At 41.7% G+C, this 16,798-nt stretch overlaps 1 protein-coding gene across 2 annotated transcripts; it reads left to right on the forward strand.

Moving 5' to 3' along the window:
- Positions 1 to 399: 399 nt before the first annotated feature.
- On the forward strand, positions 400 to 16,159 carry ARG1 (arginase 1). 2 transcript variants are annotated; one of them, XM_006030783.3, is made up of 8 exons: positions 400 to 459; positions 8,271 to 8,343; positions 10,101 to 10,299; positions 10,925 to 11,084; positions 11,565 to 11,659; positions 12,279 to 12,383; positions 13,125 to 13,261; positions 14,842 to 16,159. In XM_006030783.3, exons 1-8 carry the CDS (start codon positions 400 to 402, stop codon positions 15,015 to 15,017), a joined length of 1,005 nt encoding a protein of 334 aa, XP_006030845.1. In that variant the 3' UTR covers positions 15,018 to 16,159. The 2 variants fall into 2 exon arrangements, with proteins under 2 accessions (XP_006030845.1, XP_006030846.1); XM_006030784.3 differs by having other exon boundaries at positions 10,125 to 10,299.
- Positions 16,160 to 16,798: the final 639 nt, after the last annotated feature.

The following is a 16,798-nucleotide window of genomic DNA, read 5'->3' on the forward strand; positions in this document are numbered from 1 at the left end:
TAGCACCTGTGGTGGCCAGCAACAGACACCATGGCAGGGTTGATTATTTAATAATTGGAAGAGATGCTTTTCACTCATACAAAGAGCTGCATGTGAAGAAGCTGGCCACATTTATTTGAAATTAGGCTGTCAGGATAAAAAGGGCACTAAACAGTTACTCTCATGCATAGACTCAAGGACAAGAAAGTGGTGACCGTTGATGCTGTTCTTGCACAATTGCTCTTTGCAGTGGGTGGAGAGAGAAAATCCTCCCGTTCTCGTGATGATAAATGCCTTCGCTGCTGTTATAAATGTGAGGAATCTGTTCTCAGCCAGTGAGAGGTGTGCTAGTCAGTGATCCAAGACGAAGAACCTGTCCCATTTTGGTGCGATCCCTCAAAGGTAAAGGTGTACGTCTGGATGAGCGTCAAACCAAAGATGTCACTTGGAATCATTGGGGCTCCTTTTTCGAAGGGACAGGTAATGAGCATCTCCAGCTTTTCCCAAATACTATTGCCCCTGACCTTCATCCCAGGCTTTTATCTGTCTCCCTCTCTTTGTCAGAAGAAGAGGGCATAATATAGACCATGGAATGAGCTCTGCTTCTAGCTCTTCAGCACAAGGGCTGCTTTCCAAAAGATGGAGTTAAATTCTGTTTAGTAGCTTGAGCTGCTGAAGTCCAGGAGAATTGTCTTCCTCTCTCCTCCTCCCTTTGTAGTTTTGCAGAGCTCACAAGCTGCTTATTCATATCATACACTTGTCACAAATTCAGTCCTCAGTGAGGAACAGGGCCTTTATTGGCTTGAGAACAAAGGTTTAAGAATAATTACAAGCTCTCCACTAGAAACCCAACCTCTGTGAACATATAATGTGGGAGTTTTACTAACCTGGGTGACATCCTGTAAAGTGGAGCTCTAGGTAAACATCTGCTTGAGTGTGCAGAAATCAATACAGTCCTCTTCATTTAAATAATTAGACGCAACATGCTCAGTGCCGCTGATGGGATCATCTTCAGTCCCTATGACCCTCCCACCCTCTTCCATCCTGTATGTCAGAATTTGTTTCTGAGCACTTTGCTCAGACTTTTTGTCAGCTACTCATTTAGTTACGTAGTTACAGAGGGGCTTTGATGTGTAGGCTGTTGGGTTTTTGGGTTGTTTTTTGTTTTGTTTTACACTGTTAAAATTCATGGGCCAGGCACAGAAGAAATACACTATACAAAAACATACGGATATGATTGAGCTTGTCAACTTATGTGATATAATGCTCTTCGTTAAAATATAATAACCAATGCACTTACAAGAATTAAAACCAGACATGAGGTACCCATCAGAGACGGACAGAAAATGGGCATTTTTTTCCTTTCCCCAACAGAAAATACTGAGTTTTTAGTGGAATATGGAAATGTTTCAGTCCTGAAATCATCCTGTTTCTAGCCTCCTCCATAAGCCAGGGCCCTTGGTTACTAAAGTTTTCATAATTGTACCCATTGTTTGCCCCTCCCTGAGGAGGTGGCAACTGGGACTGTCATATGGCTGGAGTGCATCAGGAGAAGTGAAGTCCAGGTGGGACAGCAGGGCCCTAGAGAAGAGGAATGCAAAGCATCAAAACTCTGACTTCTATGAGGCAACAAGGAAACATTTTAGGATACAAATAGTTTGGGAAAACCTCTCTTTTTGTGGGGAAAGAAAAAGCAGCTTCCTTAGTCAAAAATCCATTTTTTTCCACCAAAACAATTTTGTTTAGACTCAATACATTGAGCTATGCCTCCTACCTCATTCTGCTTTAGGCAGCCCAGTGGCAAAGCCGGCCATAGTTTAGGTGTCATTTCTTCTAGTCTGTAAGATATATTTAGAAAAGCAACTGTAAGTCTCTTTATTGGTGCTGAGTGTTAGCATTTCTAGGTAGAGCCAATAGAAGCTGTGAGTGCCCAGCTCTTCTGAAAAAAACCCAAATGCCCAAGGGCAAACTTACCATATAACTCCAATGATAATTTTCCCAAGCAAAGCAAAGCAAAGCAAAGCAAAGCCCACCAAAATAATTTAAAGTTGCAGATTTTTCAGAACCACAGCAGCATGGCTTCCAGCCCCTTTTTAGTTCAGCAAGCAGCATGACTTTTTTTGCTGTCACCAAATTCAGCTATATTTTAGAAACAACCCTACACACACATTTAAGACGACAGATTTTCTTTTCAGCCTGCCATGTACTTGGCTCTTGTCATCAGCCTATTCTTCAAGTTTCCAAATGGCCTTTAAAAAGGGGCACCTGAGGATAAGGGTATGACTTGAAGTCACTACAATGACTATTATTCGCTTCTCATGTCTATGCCTAAGGAAACATGCCAGTTTAATCTGGTTAAGAGTTATTCCATTTCTGCAGTCTATTTCTAGGTAAATGCACCATTAATATTGCAAAGTATATCTAGACGGGTAGATACACATAAAACACTGCTTTCTGGCTACGTTTGACTGCAGGTATTTTACTAGGCCTGCTTTTTAGTCCTGTTTGTTAGCTTGCAACATTGTGATATAAATAGAGTTGCAGCCCCTTGGGTCTGAGATCCTTGAGAGAAGGTGCATAAAAATAATAGGATAGATTTTCAAAAGAGCTCAGTACTGAGAGTGTTAACCTCTTTCCAAAATGAGACTACCACTCAGGGGGCTGAGCACTTTTGAATGTAGCTAGATCCAAACAAAGTGTGCTTACAATGATCTTGGAAAAATGTGTGTATAGCTTTTCCACCATCCCCCTACTCCACTCCTAGGAGGTGGGTCAGTAGAGCAGGCAGCTTGTGAGAGGGGTTTTCGCCTCGGGCAATACCAAAATGGTACACCCTCCAGCACCCCTTCCTACCGTTTGAAATGATTTTTTTTCCCCAGGGGGTTACCACTTCTTTCAGAGCAGTATATTTTAAGCATTGCAGCTAAATGCATTCCTACATATGAAACAAAACAAAACAACAGAGAAGCAAGAAATCAAAGGCGGGCGCGGGGGGGGCAGAAGGGGGATCCTGCTACTGCAAGACTGAGAATGAGATTCCTGACTTTTGCACATTTAGACACATTTCAAAGAGTTGTAAACTGTAAAGAGGACTGTTGATGCTCAGGACCCTTTGGGTTACTTAGGAGCCTAACCTTAGGCTGGAAAGTAGTGACCTTAGTTCTTGCGGCAATACCATCTCAGCTACGCTTATGAGGAAAAAGACAAGAATACATAAGGGTACACACAGGAGTTGCACTTAGATTGACCTAACCAGGGTAGATCAATGTAAATGCCCAATTGTACAGGTGTGCAGAAAGCTTAAATTGCCCCCAAATGGCATGATAATCTAAGTTAATTTGCTTGAGTGGGTTACTTACACTGGGCTCTCTGCTCAGCTCCCAGTAGTAAGTAAAGTAAGCTGCATGGACGTAGACCAGGTATGGTGAACGATTGTATACACCCTAAGTTGATATTAATATTATGTTCATTAAGAAGGATCAAATTCTAGCTTTGAAGCCCTAAGTGAAAATCTTCTGTCATGTAAAGTCAACCACTTCTCCCAAACCATCGATCCTTCTCCACTTATATTTAAACAGTCATTTTCACAGAGAAGATGCAACTCCTGTTGGGCTCCTGGAGGGTCTATTTAACTGGGAGTTGAAAAGAAAATCAGTACAACCTGACCTAGTTCAAAAGAACGTTCTCTTCAGACAGAGCTAACGTCAGACTTGTGGGGCCTCTTCCTCCTCCCAGCTACATATTTAAGGACTTGTATTAATTTAGTCTAGGATGGTCCTCCATGGCCTGGAGCATTAAACAATTGCTCTGCTTGCCCACTCCTAATACTGTGTTTTTAGAAGCATCTTGCTGCACTTGGCGTAGGCTATATCTGAGCATGAGTGGGTTAGCTGTATCCAGAATGAAGGAAAATCTATAGTATTTTTATTAATTTAACCAGCCTTGCAAACACTGTCTCTATATGTGCAATGTGCTCCTTTCATCTCTTTTTTTCTTTCTCATTCTATTTGCCAAATTATATCCTAGAGGGCATTTAAGGACACCACACAAACTAACCACTTGCACACTGCTCACAAAAAGACTTGAAATAGTAAGAAAAAAAATCAAGCTACTCCCTTTCCTGACTTTCCTATGGTCTTGTGCTTCTCTCTCTGTCTCCCTTTTGTGTTAGAAACCTTTTACTGCAATGATCAGCTTATTCTGTGTCTAGTTGGCACAGTGCAGGTTCTCAGTGCCTCATATTTATGCTGTGCCTCAGGTACGGCAGCTACAGGAATCACCTCTAAATTTTTGGGGTCTAGTAAAATTTCACAGATATGGCAATGTTGTCATTTCACACTGAATTTACTATTTAGATTTATATAACTTTCAGCAGAGATTTAGGTCTTTACTTCACTATATATAATGTTGCTTGTAGAAACAAAATGTTGGAAAAATGTAGTTTAGGCAAGTTTTCATAACTAACAGGCTCATTATGTTAGTTTGAAATAGGACCTGTGTAAATCTCTGATCTTAGTACAAAGACATCACAGGAGGATCGTAAAACTGTTCTATGCTTGCATATTTTTCATCATCCTTAGCCTGTAGATATTTGTTCATAAGAGTATTTAGAGCTTTTATTTATGTTCTGCATTTTAAACAATAGTTGTAAGCTAGCCAACTAGATTATTTACTCTCATTTCTAAGAACTGTGCCTTCTGTCTCTGGGTGAACACTTAAAATTAAGCAATAAAGTACAATAAGGTGGGTGTTACAAGAGCATCTTGTTTGTGCATGCACACACAAGAGTTTGGGTTCTCAGGTGCATTATGAGATGTTCAGACGTCCAAGAAGTGTTGTGTGAATATGTAAGTGATATAGGAATGCTTAAGTTAAAAAAAAACTCAGAAGGTAAAGCAGAAGCTCCCGTTTGTCCTCATTCACAGTGCCTGAAAGCTTGGGATACTCAAATAGTTACAGAGCAACATAAAATTAAAATTAAAATTGAACAAATGTTTTCTTTTCAAATAAGTCCTAAATGGACCTCCTTGCCCCAACCTGGCACTAAGAACAAGATATCTGTGAGATGTAGAAATGGATTAGTCATTTAAAATGATAACAAAAAGTCAGACAGCTGTACTAGACAGAATAATTTGTATACATGACATAAGCTTTCCTGTTTCATGCCATAAATGATACCCCGATGGGGTCCCATACAGGCTATTATTTTATACTAGTCTTTTAGAAGCAGTGGTACTGGTAAAGATGGGATACTGGAGCCCTGGAATGTTTCATTGTGGTAGTAGCGTCTATGTTTCAACTGTGACATTATTTGCAGAGAGTAGACTATGTCTATTTAATGTTAAATTCCTGCAAAAATTCTAACAAACACTACTGGGGGGAGAGGCAGGGGCAGGGAAGGGATCATGGCTCGAACCTGCAGTGTGGGACTTGGAGTTTGGCAGCAGGGAAGGGTGGCAGTATTAGCTGGCACTGCTCCCACACTGCCAAACTTCCTGACCTGTATGGAGCCCTCTGGGTTGGATGTCATGGCTTCATGAGCTGAATTTGTTCCATGAGCTGAAGGTTGAGCATCCCTGATTTAGACTGTAAACTTTTTAGAGCAGGAACTGTCTCCTGTCAGCTATCTATACAAAACCTAATACAACAGATAGATGGTCCAGCAGTTAGGACGTAAGTTCAGAACCTGACAACATCAAGTTCAAGTCCCTGCTCTACCACGTACTTCCAATGTAACCCTGGGCAAGTCTTAGTCTATTGGTTCCTTGTATGTGGGATGGGGATAGTAGCACCCCCATCCCGTACTGAGGTGTTGTAAGGGTAAATGAATGAAAGACTGAGCTATTCAGATACTACAGTAGTGTGTATGTGTACGTTATGGGGAAGGCATAGAGGTACCTGCTGAAAATCTTGTTGGGATCTCCGAATGCTACTGTTACTTTAATAAAATATATTTAGTTGCATAGATCCTTGAGAACCCTCCCTTGAATCCTGCCGTCTCACATGTCTTCATATGTTCCCTAATTAACACATTCAGCTTTCATTTTGATCACTCAATTAATCCTAGTTTCAAGTCAAAACAACTGCTCACAGGAGTAAAGACCATTAACATGATCACATCTTACCTCTAGGGAGCCAAGCTGCCAATTTGTTTCTAGGGGCTGGACAGCCATGAAATGCTGCTGAGAGGACATCCCTTAGTCCAATTCATGGGAAGCCAGTTAACTCTGCTTTGGTTTCTTGGCCATCATCGGTCTCTTTTCCCTGTGAGGGTAAGCCATGAACTTCAAAGGCAGCCGGTCTGCTTTAAAATGTTCCTTGTACTTCAAGTACAGATTTGGGAGCATTCAGACCATCTCTATTTCAACATTTTAATTAAAAGTTCAAAGTATGAGGCAGCCCAGTGACAGTTCAGCTTTGTAGCTGGGTTAGAAGAGAAATGCAATTTTCCTCTTGAAGCTGGACCACTTCAGGGGAAGTGGGAGACAAACTTAAAAGGAAACCAAGGAATCCCTCCTCCAACCCTGCTGCCAAGTTTCCTAGCTGGCTGGGCCTCTAGGAATTACCACTCTTGAGGAAATATGTAAAGGAGCCAACTTACCTTTAAAGCAACTGGGCATTAAAATGAATGAGAGCTCTGCATGTGTCTAGTCATATGGACTGGACCTGGTCCAATGGCTGCTTTCTGTGGAGCACATCAAAGAAGTCAGAGGAAGTTGCGTGCCCAGAGCTGTGTGCATAGACTCTTGCCAGCTACAGTGTGTTCCCCCATTAAATCTTATAAAGCAACAGTCTGAGAAGCTTTCTAATTTCACGACCGTTCACAAGATCTACAATCACTATGAAATAATTACCAAAAATGATGCTGTGGTGTTGAAAATGAGATGATCATTTTTACTAATGAGGCAAGCCTGATAAAAGATGTGCTCCAGTTGTTCCATGTTATTAACATCTCCTATGCTCAGAGCTGTTTTTTCTTCCATGTATCCATGACATAGGCTTTCAGGCATTTTGTACAGAACAGAACACATACAATAGGAGAATATTTTCTTTTCTTTGAAATGACTCGAGGTACCTTTGTAAGAATCCCTAGGTGGCTGGATGTGAAAGTGGACCATTTTATTCACTGATAGAACTAGTAGCTGTCTGTTCAAACCAGATGGAGACTTTCTACTGAGCTGAAAATTAGAATAGAGTTCCTACAGCATGAGAATAACATTTTTCTTCTTCTTTCAGAATAAATTCTGCTTTATACCTATACAATACTTTCAGAGGCTGAATTAAGCCTCGTTAAAACTGATAGTTTTAACTGCTGCCTTTTCTTTACAAAGTTAAACAGCAGCATTCTCCAAACCCTGCCAAAAGCAAATATGTACCTTTGTCCAAAATAAAGAGGATAGGTAAGTTTGCTCAAGAATTCAAAAAATCTGGGGAAGGAAATAAAGTGTGTTGATGGCTCTAGCTAAAGTAAGAAACAGGTCAGGAGAAGAAACAAGCAGAAGCACCACAGAAGCAAAGAAGTAAGCTCCAGCACAGCCTGAACAAGCATAGCATGTGATCCTGAGAGAGTCCTGGTGAGAGAGCTTTTGGGCTGGCTGATGGTAGCAAGAGTCTGGGTGCTGAGAACAAGGAAAACGTGTCTCTGGCTTGTCTGAGTTGTCCTTTGTTTAGGAAAATGACCGTTCACATTCTTGTAAACGAAGAGAAGAATGTCGACAGTACCTGGCTCCTTCTTCAATTTCTCTTTTTCACTGAAATCACCTGCAAGATTGAATTTTTGACCATCTACTCTGGTCAAAAGAATTAATAAGGGTCTTTTTTTTTTTAAGGTCTGGGGAGTTGCTCTTTTAAGCTCTGGGACTCTCAAAGATAGCAATTTAATTTTGTGATGATTTCTATACTCACTAGAGCACCAATCCTGCAGTTAGATCTTCTGTGCATGGACCTCTGCAAAGTTAAACCCCAGTTAGCACCCCCAGTTAAACCTGTACATCAGACCCCTTGCAGAATCTAGTTACATGTAAGGGCGCTTTGCACTGATCAGCTTTCAGGGTTGAGGCTTAAATACATTTCCTGCATAGATCTTTGTGACTTGTCATCTCATAGTACCTACTTCAGAAAATCAGATATGAGCTACCTGATTTGCTTTACTTTCTAATCAAGTATTTTAGGGCAGCAAATTTATACATAGTCCCCTGTTTAAATCTGAGTTATGCTGTAACCAGGTTTGTTTCTGATTTAGCTGTCTAGAACTGAGCTGCTGAATTTAACATTGCATTTGTTATTAATAGGTACAGAAAGGAGTGGAAGAAGGGCCAGCAGTGATGAGGGAAGCTGGCTTGATTGACAAACTAATAGCACAAGGTACTTATCAAAAGGAATACAATGGAGAATGGCGAAGGATGCTATTTTAATTTGTAAGCGTACCAATAATTTGCTTAGAAATTAGCATCTTCAATTTTAAAAAAATCATTAAACAAAAATATGCCCATATGTTTCTGATTTTGCATAGAACTACCCAAATCCAAGAATCTGTGAGATTTTTTTTTTTTGGCCTTTTTTTTTTCAGCCCCCCACCCCCAGAAAATGACTAAATATCAGGGTTGGGGGAGGTGGTGCACAGCAGGTAGCTAGAGTGCCTGCAGGTTTGTACAATATTTCAGTTCCTGGCCAGTGAGAATGTTAGCTTTCTGTTGATGGTGTGTTGAGTAGGGTATTTCCATAGGCTGTGAGAGTACCATCATTACAAGGCTACAGTCATGCTCCTGCTGGCTCTCTCTCACCCAGTGAATCTTGAATTCTTTTAGCAGCTATTTCCTAAGCTACAGCAGGAGAGTTGGAGAGTGTGATTTTGGCCCAGAATGATTTGCAGGCTGATGTTTAGGGGACTCTCCTGGGAGGAGTACATTTGACCCCACTCAGACTGAGAAAGGAATTGAACCCAGAACTACCATATCCCATTAGGTTAATGTATAAAAATGAGGAAGGTCACCTCTCCACTAGTACTTCCTCCCAGGCTTTACAAAAGAGCAGATCTTCCATTTCTGAAAAGGGACAATTTAGGTACCTACTTGTACAAGAGGGCTCTGTGCAATGAATCTTATTGCCTAAGCCCCTGAAGGACTAGATTTGAGATGCATCCCTTCCTTGAGTATTTCTTACTGGCTAGTCAATGTAGAAAGGTCCTAAACTGTTGAGCATTCTGGTTGTTTTAATCCCAGTCTGAGGCAGCTAATTCTCCCCCTTGAACAGGGAGTTTAGATGCCCAACTGAGAGCTGTGGCTCCTCCAGTGGGGTTCAGGCACCTAAAGCTTAGGTGATGTTCAACATTGCAGCACAACACTCAACTCCCTTTGTGGATGTGGCCCTGAATGACTGACTTGAGGCCTTTCTGTGGCAGAGCATCTGTGTCTGTTAACACCCAGACCACTGACCAGTCCTTCCTCTGAAAGAACTAGGATTATTTAATTTTGGAGAAGAGATGACTGAGGGCAGATTTGGTAAGAGTTTCCAAATACCTGAAGGATGATTACAGAGAAGATGGAGGAGTGATCAAAGAGGACAGAACTAGGAACAATGGCCTCAAGCTTCAACAGGGAAAAGTTAGGTTGGGGATTAGAAGGAATTTTCTGGCTATGTGGGTGGTCAAACATTGGACCAGATTACTAAGAGAAATTGTGGAATCTCCATCCTTTGAAGTTTTTAGTAGCAGATTTGACAGACACTTGACTGGGATGGTTAAATCAGGGATGATCCTTTTGAGCACAAGGCTCGTCTAGACCTTTTGAGATCCCTTACAGCCCTGCTTTCCTATGATCCTAAGGTAGCAGCCAGGATAAGAACTTCTCTCATCTTCCCTACTTGACCATCTCATAGATATTTATTTAGGGGGTGGAAATTTGTTTCAGCCCCAGATATTTTAGGATGATCCTGACTTATCTGTAAAATGAGAGTCTGAAAAAAGTAAAGTTAAAAATTAATATGCAGGCAAAATGACATTACACATATCTAAGCATAAAATTGCTTTATGAAAGAAATGCTGTTTACACCATATTACTAGCTGTGGAATATTGCATAGGAAATGTTATAATGTGACACTATTTACTTGTCATTGTTAACATTCTCTTCTGCCATGCTAACTACAGGGTATGACATCAAGGATTATGGAGACCTGATGTTTGATGATGTTCCCGATGATGGTCCATGTCACAATGTGAAAAATCCCAGATCTGTTGGGAAGGCTAAAGAGAAGCTAGCAAATACTGTGGCAGAAGTGAAGAAAAGTGGAAGAACCTGTCTGATACTTGGTGGGGATCACAGGTTGTTTATTAGACAATATTTCTACAAAAGCATGAATGGTTTCCAGCACAGTACAAGCTCCCTACTGAACAGCCTGCTTGATTTTAGTTAAGTCCGTACAGTGTGGCTTCAAGCCTAGCTGTCTGTTAAACTAGGTCAACAACTTTCCATACAGCAAACGCTCTTTAAGACAACTGGGAGATAAAAGTTCAGCCATGCAGATAAGGCTGTCTCCTGTCCAGTTGTATTTACATTTACAAACTTACAGAGGATGCTTTACTCCATCATTGATAAACCTTGGAGCTTTGTAGAGATTTGGGACTGTCCTATGAATGCTTACATATTGCATAACTTTATAAACTGCAAGTATTCCCAAGGAGGACAAAGTAGGTTGTTACTGGTTCACCTCAGGCATCAAAACTTTGAACCAATCACATACATAACTTCAAGAAAGTGAGGGATCTCCTTAAGTGCTATATGTTTGTAAGTAAACCAAAAGAAAATGGCATTTCCCATTCCAGAATTTTATCCTTGGGGAATATTTATAACGTTACAAAAAGCTTTGTCATTTTGATCCATAACAGAAAGTATGCACCTGCGCTCCATTGCTTATCTCTTGTGTTTATACCCATCTCTGCTTATGCAGTTTGGCGATAGGAACCATCTCGGGGCATGCAAAAGTTCACCCAGATCTTGGTTTAGTTTGGTTTGATGCCCACACTGACATTAACACACCACTAACATCTCCAAGCGGGAATCTGCATGGGCAGCCCATGGCTTTCCTCATAAAGGAACTGAAGGACAAGGTAATGCAATCATCACAAACTCTTTATATTGGGATCTCATCACAAGTGCGTAGGATGGGTCAAGACCACCCTCTACTCTCCCTGACCACCATTGTTACATTTAGAAACTGCCTACCTATTTCTTCATAAATGCAGAACTTGGGCTCCCTAACCAGACCACCCTCGCTTCTGTATGCAAAAGAAGGACAAGAAGCCTCCGTGTCCCTACACTAAACCCTCCAGCTGGGACTATGAGCATCCCCTAGCCTCAAGCAAGTTTCTCTCTGGCACTACTTTTTCTTTTCAGCCTCATCTCAACACTTCTGACTGTTGTACAGTCATAAATCAGGGGTTTTCAAGTAGTCAGGGCTTTGAGTAAAAAAACAAAAGTCACATGAATAATTGCATTGAACCGAAGCTTGGTTTGCACCTTTTTGCACAAAACTGGATTCTGTTCTGTAATGGAGTGAAAAATGAAACCTGTTCTTTTGAGCTTCTTAGGTGCCTGATGTTCCAGGATTCTCATGGGTAACTCCTTGCCTGTCTGCTAAGGATATTGTATATATTGGCCTGAGAGATGTGGACCCTGGTGAACAGTGAGTCTAGTTTCACCTTCTGATGCCCAACCTGTTCTTTCAGTACTGTCCCCCTTATCTCCTAGACATCCCAGCTCTTACTTGCCTCTTTCCTTCCTTTTCCTCCTCAAATCACCTGGCTCTTCTGTTCTGACATCTGCTGCTGCAATGGGAAAAAAAAGGTCTTCAAGCAACTGCTCCTGCTTTTCTGATATTTCCCTCATATCCTCCCTGTATGTCTAAACCAGCACTTGTATGAATACACTGATTTCATACATCTATTACAAAAGAATTAAAAAACAAGCTTAAGCACACAGACAGATTTTTAGGCATCATTTTGACTTAATGCAGCCAAACCCCAAACCATTAGATACAAATGTCAAACTTAGCTGATATAGATCTAAGGTACTAAATATCCCCTTAAGCACTTAAAAAATTAAGCCCTTGACTACAAAGTGAATATGTATCCCCCTGCCCCAATAACTCCCTCATCATAATTTGTAAGCAGAATAAAAATGTAAGATTACTTAAAATATTTGCACTTAGCTTTCTGATAAAAGGTAAACATTTAAGGACAATATACATTTATTCAATGTCAAAAAGCAATTTAAATTTACTTAGTCTTTTGTATGTCTTTCAGCTGCGTTGTGAAATCTCTGGGCATTAAGTGCTATTCGATGAGTGAAGTAGATAAACTTGGGATTGGGAAGGTGATGGAGGAAACACTTAGCTATTTGCTAGCCAAGTAAGTAAACAGAATGTATAATTTATTAGTGAGGGTAAAAATTACATTACCCATTTGCAGAAGTGATTGGGGATGACACCAGTGAGCTCCAGGGATGTAGCATGAATAATGGTAGAATAAACTTGTTTCAGGACAGCAGGAGGAGAAGTCTGCAATATGTATGAGTAATAGGACTACTGGATATTAGAATACAGCTCAGTCAAATACTTAAACACAAGTCAGACACTGTTTGTATCTACTGACAATAATCTGAACACAAGTCAGACAGTTTTTCTGCCTTGACAGTTATGAACTTGTTAATATTATTGGCTTTATCACCTGAGGTCCTTTTAAAACTCTTTTGATTTGTGCACACTTAAAACACGTCGTGTTTGTTGTGATTATATTTAAATTGTTTTATCTTTAAAATATTCTAGCCAGAGGGACAGACCCAATAAGTGCTCCCCATCTCTACTTTCCTACAGCCCTGATGCACATACCAGATGTTTTACAATCACTTCTCAAAAGTAGACAAATGTTGCATAAAATTATCAATCTTTTTTTTTGTTGCACCATGATGGCATCCAGAACCCTACATTTTATAACTTCTGTGCCACATGTAGATATTTTCCAAGTAGGGCACAAGAAACTTATATGGAGAGGTTTTAAGTTTTTCTAATCTGTAAAGAACATTTTCAGAGAACCACTTCAAAGTTTCCTGAACATAGATGTTCTAACTCTGTTTTCTTGTTCCCCACCAAGTAAGAAGAGACCAATTCACTTAGGCTTTGATGTTGATGGCTTGGATCCCTCTCTGACACCAGCTACAGGCACCCCTGTTCCTGAAGGAATGACTTTTAGGGAGGGCATGTATATGACAGAAGACCTTTATAAAACAGGTACCATTTCACACCTGAATAAGCATCCAGATTTATCTTCAACATTCAGAATTTCAGCCCCCCACAGCTTGAGCTCATCTTTCCTAGGGTGCACAGGTAACACCAACTCACAACTGAACACTTTGGGAACACTGACCAGTTACAGCAAAGAACAGAGAGGCCTTGCAAATAGCACGTGTATCATGCACATTCACAGAGGAAAGCACAATAGAATTAGAGGAAGCAAAAAAAAAAAAAAAAAAAAAGAAAAAGAAAATCCCACAGACAGCTGCATGCAAAATCCCCACTTTCAGATTCCTCACCTCTCTAAATCCCTTGTGGGCTTTGGTTGCTCCTTTCCAGGTCCCAAGACCCATTACTTCTTTTCCTCAAACTTGCCTTCTTATTCTGGTTGGCAAGACAGCGATTAGAGCAAGCTATGACTGTCATCACTTCTAGAGCCCTCTGTTATGTGATGCTTCTGACGAGCCTCTCTGCTCCACTCAAGTGATCAGTCTCCCTTTGATGAACCATTGCTTGGTTAGTGCCCTTGCCAGCAAGCTGAAACATTGGCTTCTTGCAGCTGTGACTTTACCAGTGGCGAAAGCGGCTTCTGAGCCGTTAGGAACCAAGCAAGTTGGCACAAGTTATAGTAGTCCTTAAATGAAAACGATGGAGTCATAACTGGCTCCCTAACACCAGCACTTTGGCATCCAGCAGGGGAGCAGAGAAGAAAAACCCTAACCCTAAGTATCTTGCCCTAGAGCAGAAATTGTTCAGTACTAGTTGCGGTGCCTTAGGATGCAGACAAGTTACTGTGGAAATGTTTCCAGGCGAGATACACTTGGGAGCATATTAAAAAGAATTATTTCAGCTAGGGGGCACATGTCTGTTTCAAAAAGCGGCAGGAGTCTGTGGATCTGTTTCCCCCTTCCTCCACAGAGAGACAGTGGAAGGGAAGGGAGAGCACAGAGCACTACAGTGAAGAGGTAAGGAGTGAGGGGGAATCCTAGGATCCCACTTCTCCCATTTGGGATACTGCCAGAATCCCAACTCTTCAGCTCCAAATCCCCCAAACCTTTCCTCTTAGAGGTAGAGAGGCTTGGAGCTGGAAGGCCCTGACTCTTGCAGTGGCCCCAGGATTTGGCAGGGGGGAAGGAAGTCTGGTTCTGACTCTGGCTCCAGCCCAGCTCTGGAAGCAGTGGATCTGGTGGAGGGATGGGGTGGGTGTCTCAGCAGAAAACTAGCAGCATCCTGGGACCTGGTAGCTGGACAGCAGCAGGCTCTCCCTTCATGTTCTTGTGCACAAGTAACAAAATAAAAAGGTCCAAAGTAGCACTTCATTGAAGGAGGTACTATTTTGGAGCACTTTGACCACTTTGGTAATGTTTCAAAAGACATATATGTTTATGCAGGTGGCCTTCTGAAACATTCCAGTTGTTACTTCTGTTTGTACTCTTAGTTTAACAAAGTCAGTAGAAAGGGGAAAAATGCACGTTACCTTGGAACTCTTACAGCGCTGACTTTGGAATTCCTCACATTGAAAAGAAAGTTATGAATCAAATTAAATTTTCTGAGTAAAACTTTTATTAAAATTACAGGATTGCTCTCAGCAGTAGATATGATGGAGATCAATCCATCTTGTGGGAAGGCACAGGAAGAAGTTAATTCAACAGTGAACACAGCTGTTGCTATGATCTTGTCCTGTTTTGGAGCAATGCGAGAAGGCTCTCATAGTTCCAGTTACTCTATTCCCCAGCCACAGACATTCTTCTGAACTGTCTCAATTATATTCTATTGTGTTTCTTAGTATTAAAATACAGTATGCCATTAATGGCAGTTACTTCTTTTTATGGACAACTTTGATGACCTGAAGCATGAAATAAGTCTCTCTTTGTACCCCAAACAATGAGATGCTAATAAAGCCTGGAAATGTTAGGCAACAGAGGTGATCACATAGAATTTGTCATACAAACAGTACGTGTCCAGTCAAACCATTTATATACTATGGTTGTAAATCACATGTTCATTTTACTGGTCCTTCTCTTAGTTACTTCCTTATAAAACTCTTTGTATCATTAAAAAAATGGGAATGTATGTTTAAGCACTGAACAGTTTTCTTTGGTCATGAATACAATTGCTTGAAAAAAATTGAAAACTATTAGCACTAAAGAAACCTTCAGCAAACTTCCACGTGTCCAAACACACAATGCTGTAAGCAAAAATGGAAACATGAAAAGATACGCAAGCATTTTTGTGGGTGGTATCTTTTACTGGACCAGCTGCATAGTTGGCAGAAATTCAGACAAACTTTCAGATATCACAGGTATAGAGCCTGTGGTCTGCAGAAGTGTACTGATACCTGAAAGCTTGTCTAAATCTCTCCCAACCATGCAGCTGGTTCAATAAAATATATCGTCCATGGAAACTCATGTATTTCCTGGACCATCATAACTACATCACTTCAGCAATACCAAAACGTTACAAAAACTCACTTCCTAGCTTACTAAGACTTGACTCAAAATATGTAAGGAATTATTTACGTTGATTTACAGTTTAACATACACTAACTGGCTTTGGGAAATATTTTCATGATGAGTGTTTAGTAGAAATTTTGCTGGGTATTTTTGTTTTGAAGCTGTTTCAATGAGTTTTGAGCTTGAAACAACGAAATCAAAAAGAAACGAAACAAAAGTCTTTGAAGCAGCTTCAAAATGAAATGAGAGCGCTTGAAACGTTTCGAAAGTTTTGAAATGTTTCAAGTTTCAAAGTTGGCCTTGCCTGGCTTCAGTGCTAGTCCCAGCTGGCAGCAGCAGCCTGCTGTTATCCCACGCGCAGATCTGGCAGCCCATACCCCCCACCAGGAGGAGTCTGGCACAGCCCTGTAGCCCTCCTGGGGGCTGTGGGTCCCCAGATCTGCGTGTGGGATGACAGCATGCTGTCGCTGTTGGCTGGGGCCAGCGGCAGCAGCAGTCTTCCCGGTGTTTGGCATGGGCTGCACCCAACACTGGTGTCAGCCGGCAGTGGCAGCCTCCTGTCATCCCATGTGATCTGGGGGCCCGCACCCCCAGGAGTCTGGCACAGCCCCGCAGCCCTCCTAGGGGTGCGGGCCCCTGGACCTATGCGCTGGATAACAGGAGGCTGCTGCTGCCACCTGGGACTGGTGCTGGGTGCAGCCCAGCTGGGAAGATTGCTGCTGCTGCTGGCTCCAGGCAGCAGTGGCAGCCTCCTGTCATCCTGCAGCAGCAATCTTCTTGGTGCTGGGTGCAGGCTGCACTCAGCGTAGGTCCCAGGTGGCAGCCTCCTGTCATCCCACACGCAGATCTGGGGGCCCGCAGTTGCGGGGCTGTGCTGGACTCCTCCTGGGGGTGCGGGCACTTGGATCTATGTATGGATGACAGGAGGCTGCCGCTGCTGCCAAGTGATTCGAGTTTTCCTTTCAACTGTTTGAGGTGCAGTTTCTCAGAAACCTCTTCACCTATCTCCTTGAAACCTGGCAGGAGTCGACAAAACAAAACAACAAAATGAAACACTGTCCCTTTGAAACAGTGACATGGA

The sequence above is a fragment of the Alligator sinensis genome, unplaced genomic scaffold (assembly GCF_000455745.1).
Source record: "Alligator sinensis unplaced genomic scaffold, ASM45574v1 scaffold824_1, whole genome shotgun sequence".
NCBI lineage: Eukaryota > Metazoa > Chordata > Crocodylia > Alligatoridae > Alligator > Alligator sinensis.

Coding starts and splice junctions, on each gene's coding strand:
- ARG1 (XM_006030783.3), top strand. CDS start 400: ATGAGCGTCAAACCAAAGATGTCACTTGGAATCATTGGGGCTCCTTTT. Junction 12,384..13,124: donor CTTAGCTATTTGCTAGCCAA/GTAAGTAAACAG, acceptor TTCCCCACCAAG/TAAGAAGAGACCAATTCACT. Junction 13,262..14,841: donor AGAAGACCTTTATAAAACAG/GTACCATTTCAC, acceptor TTAAAATTACAG/GATTGCTCTCAGCAGTAGAT.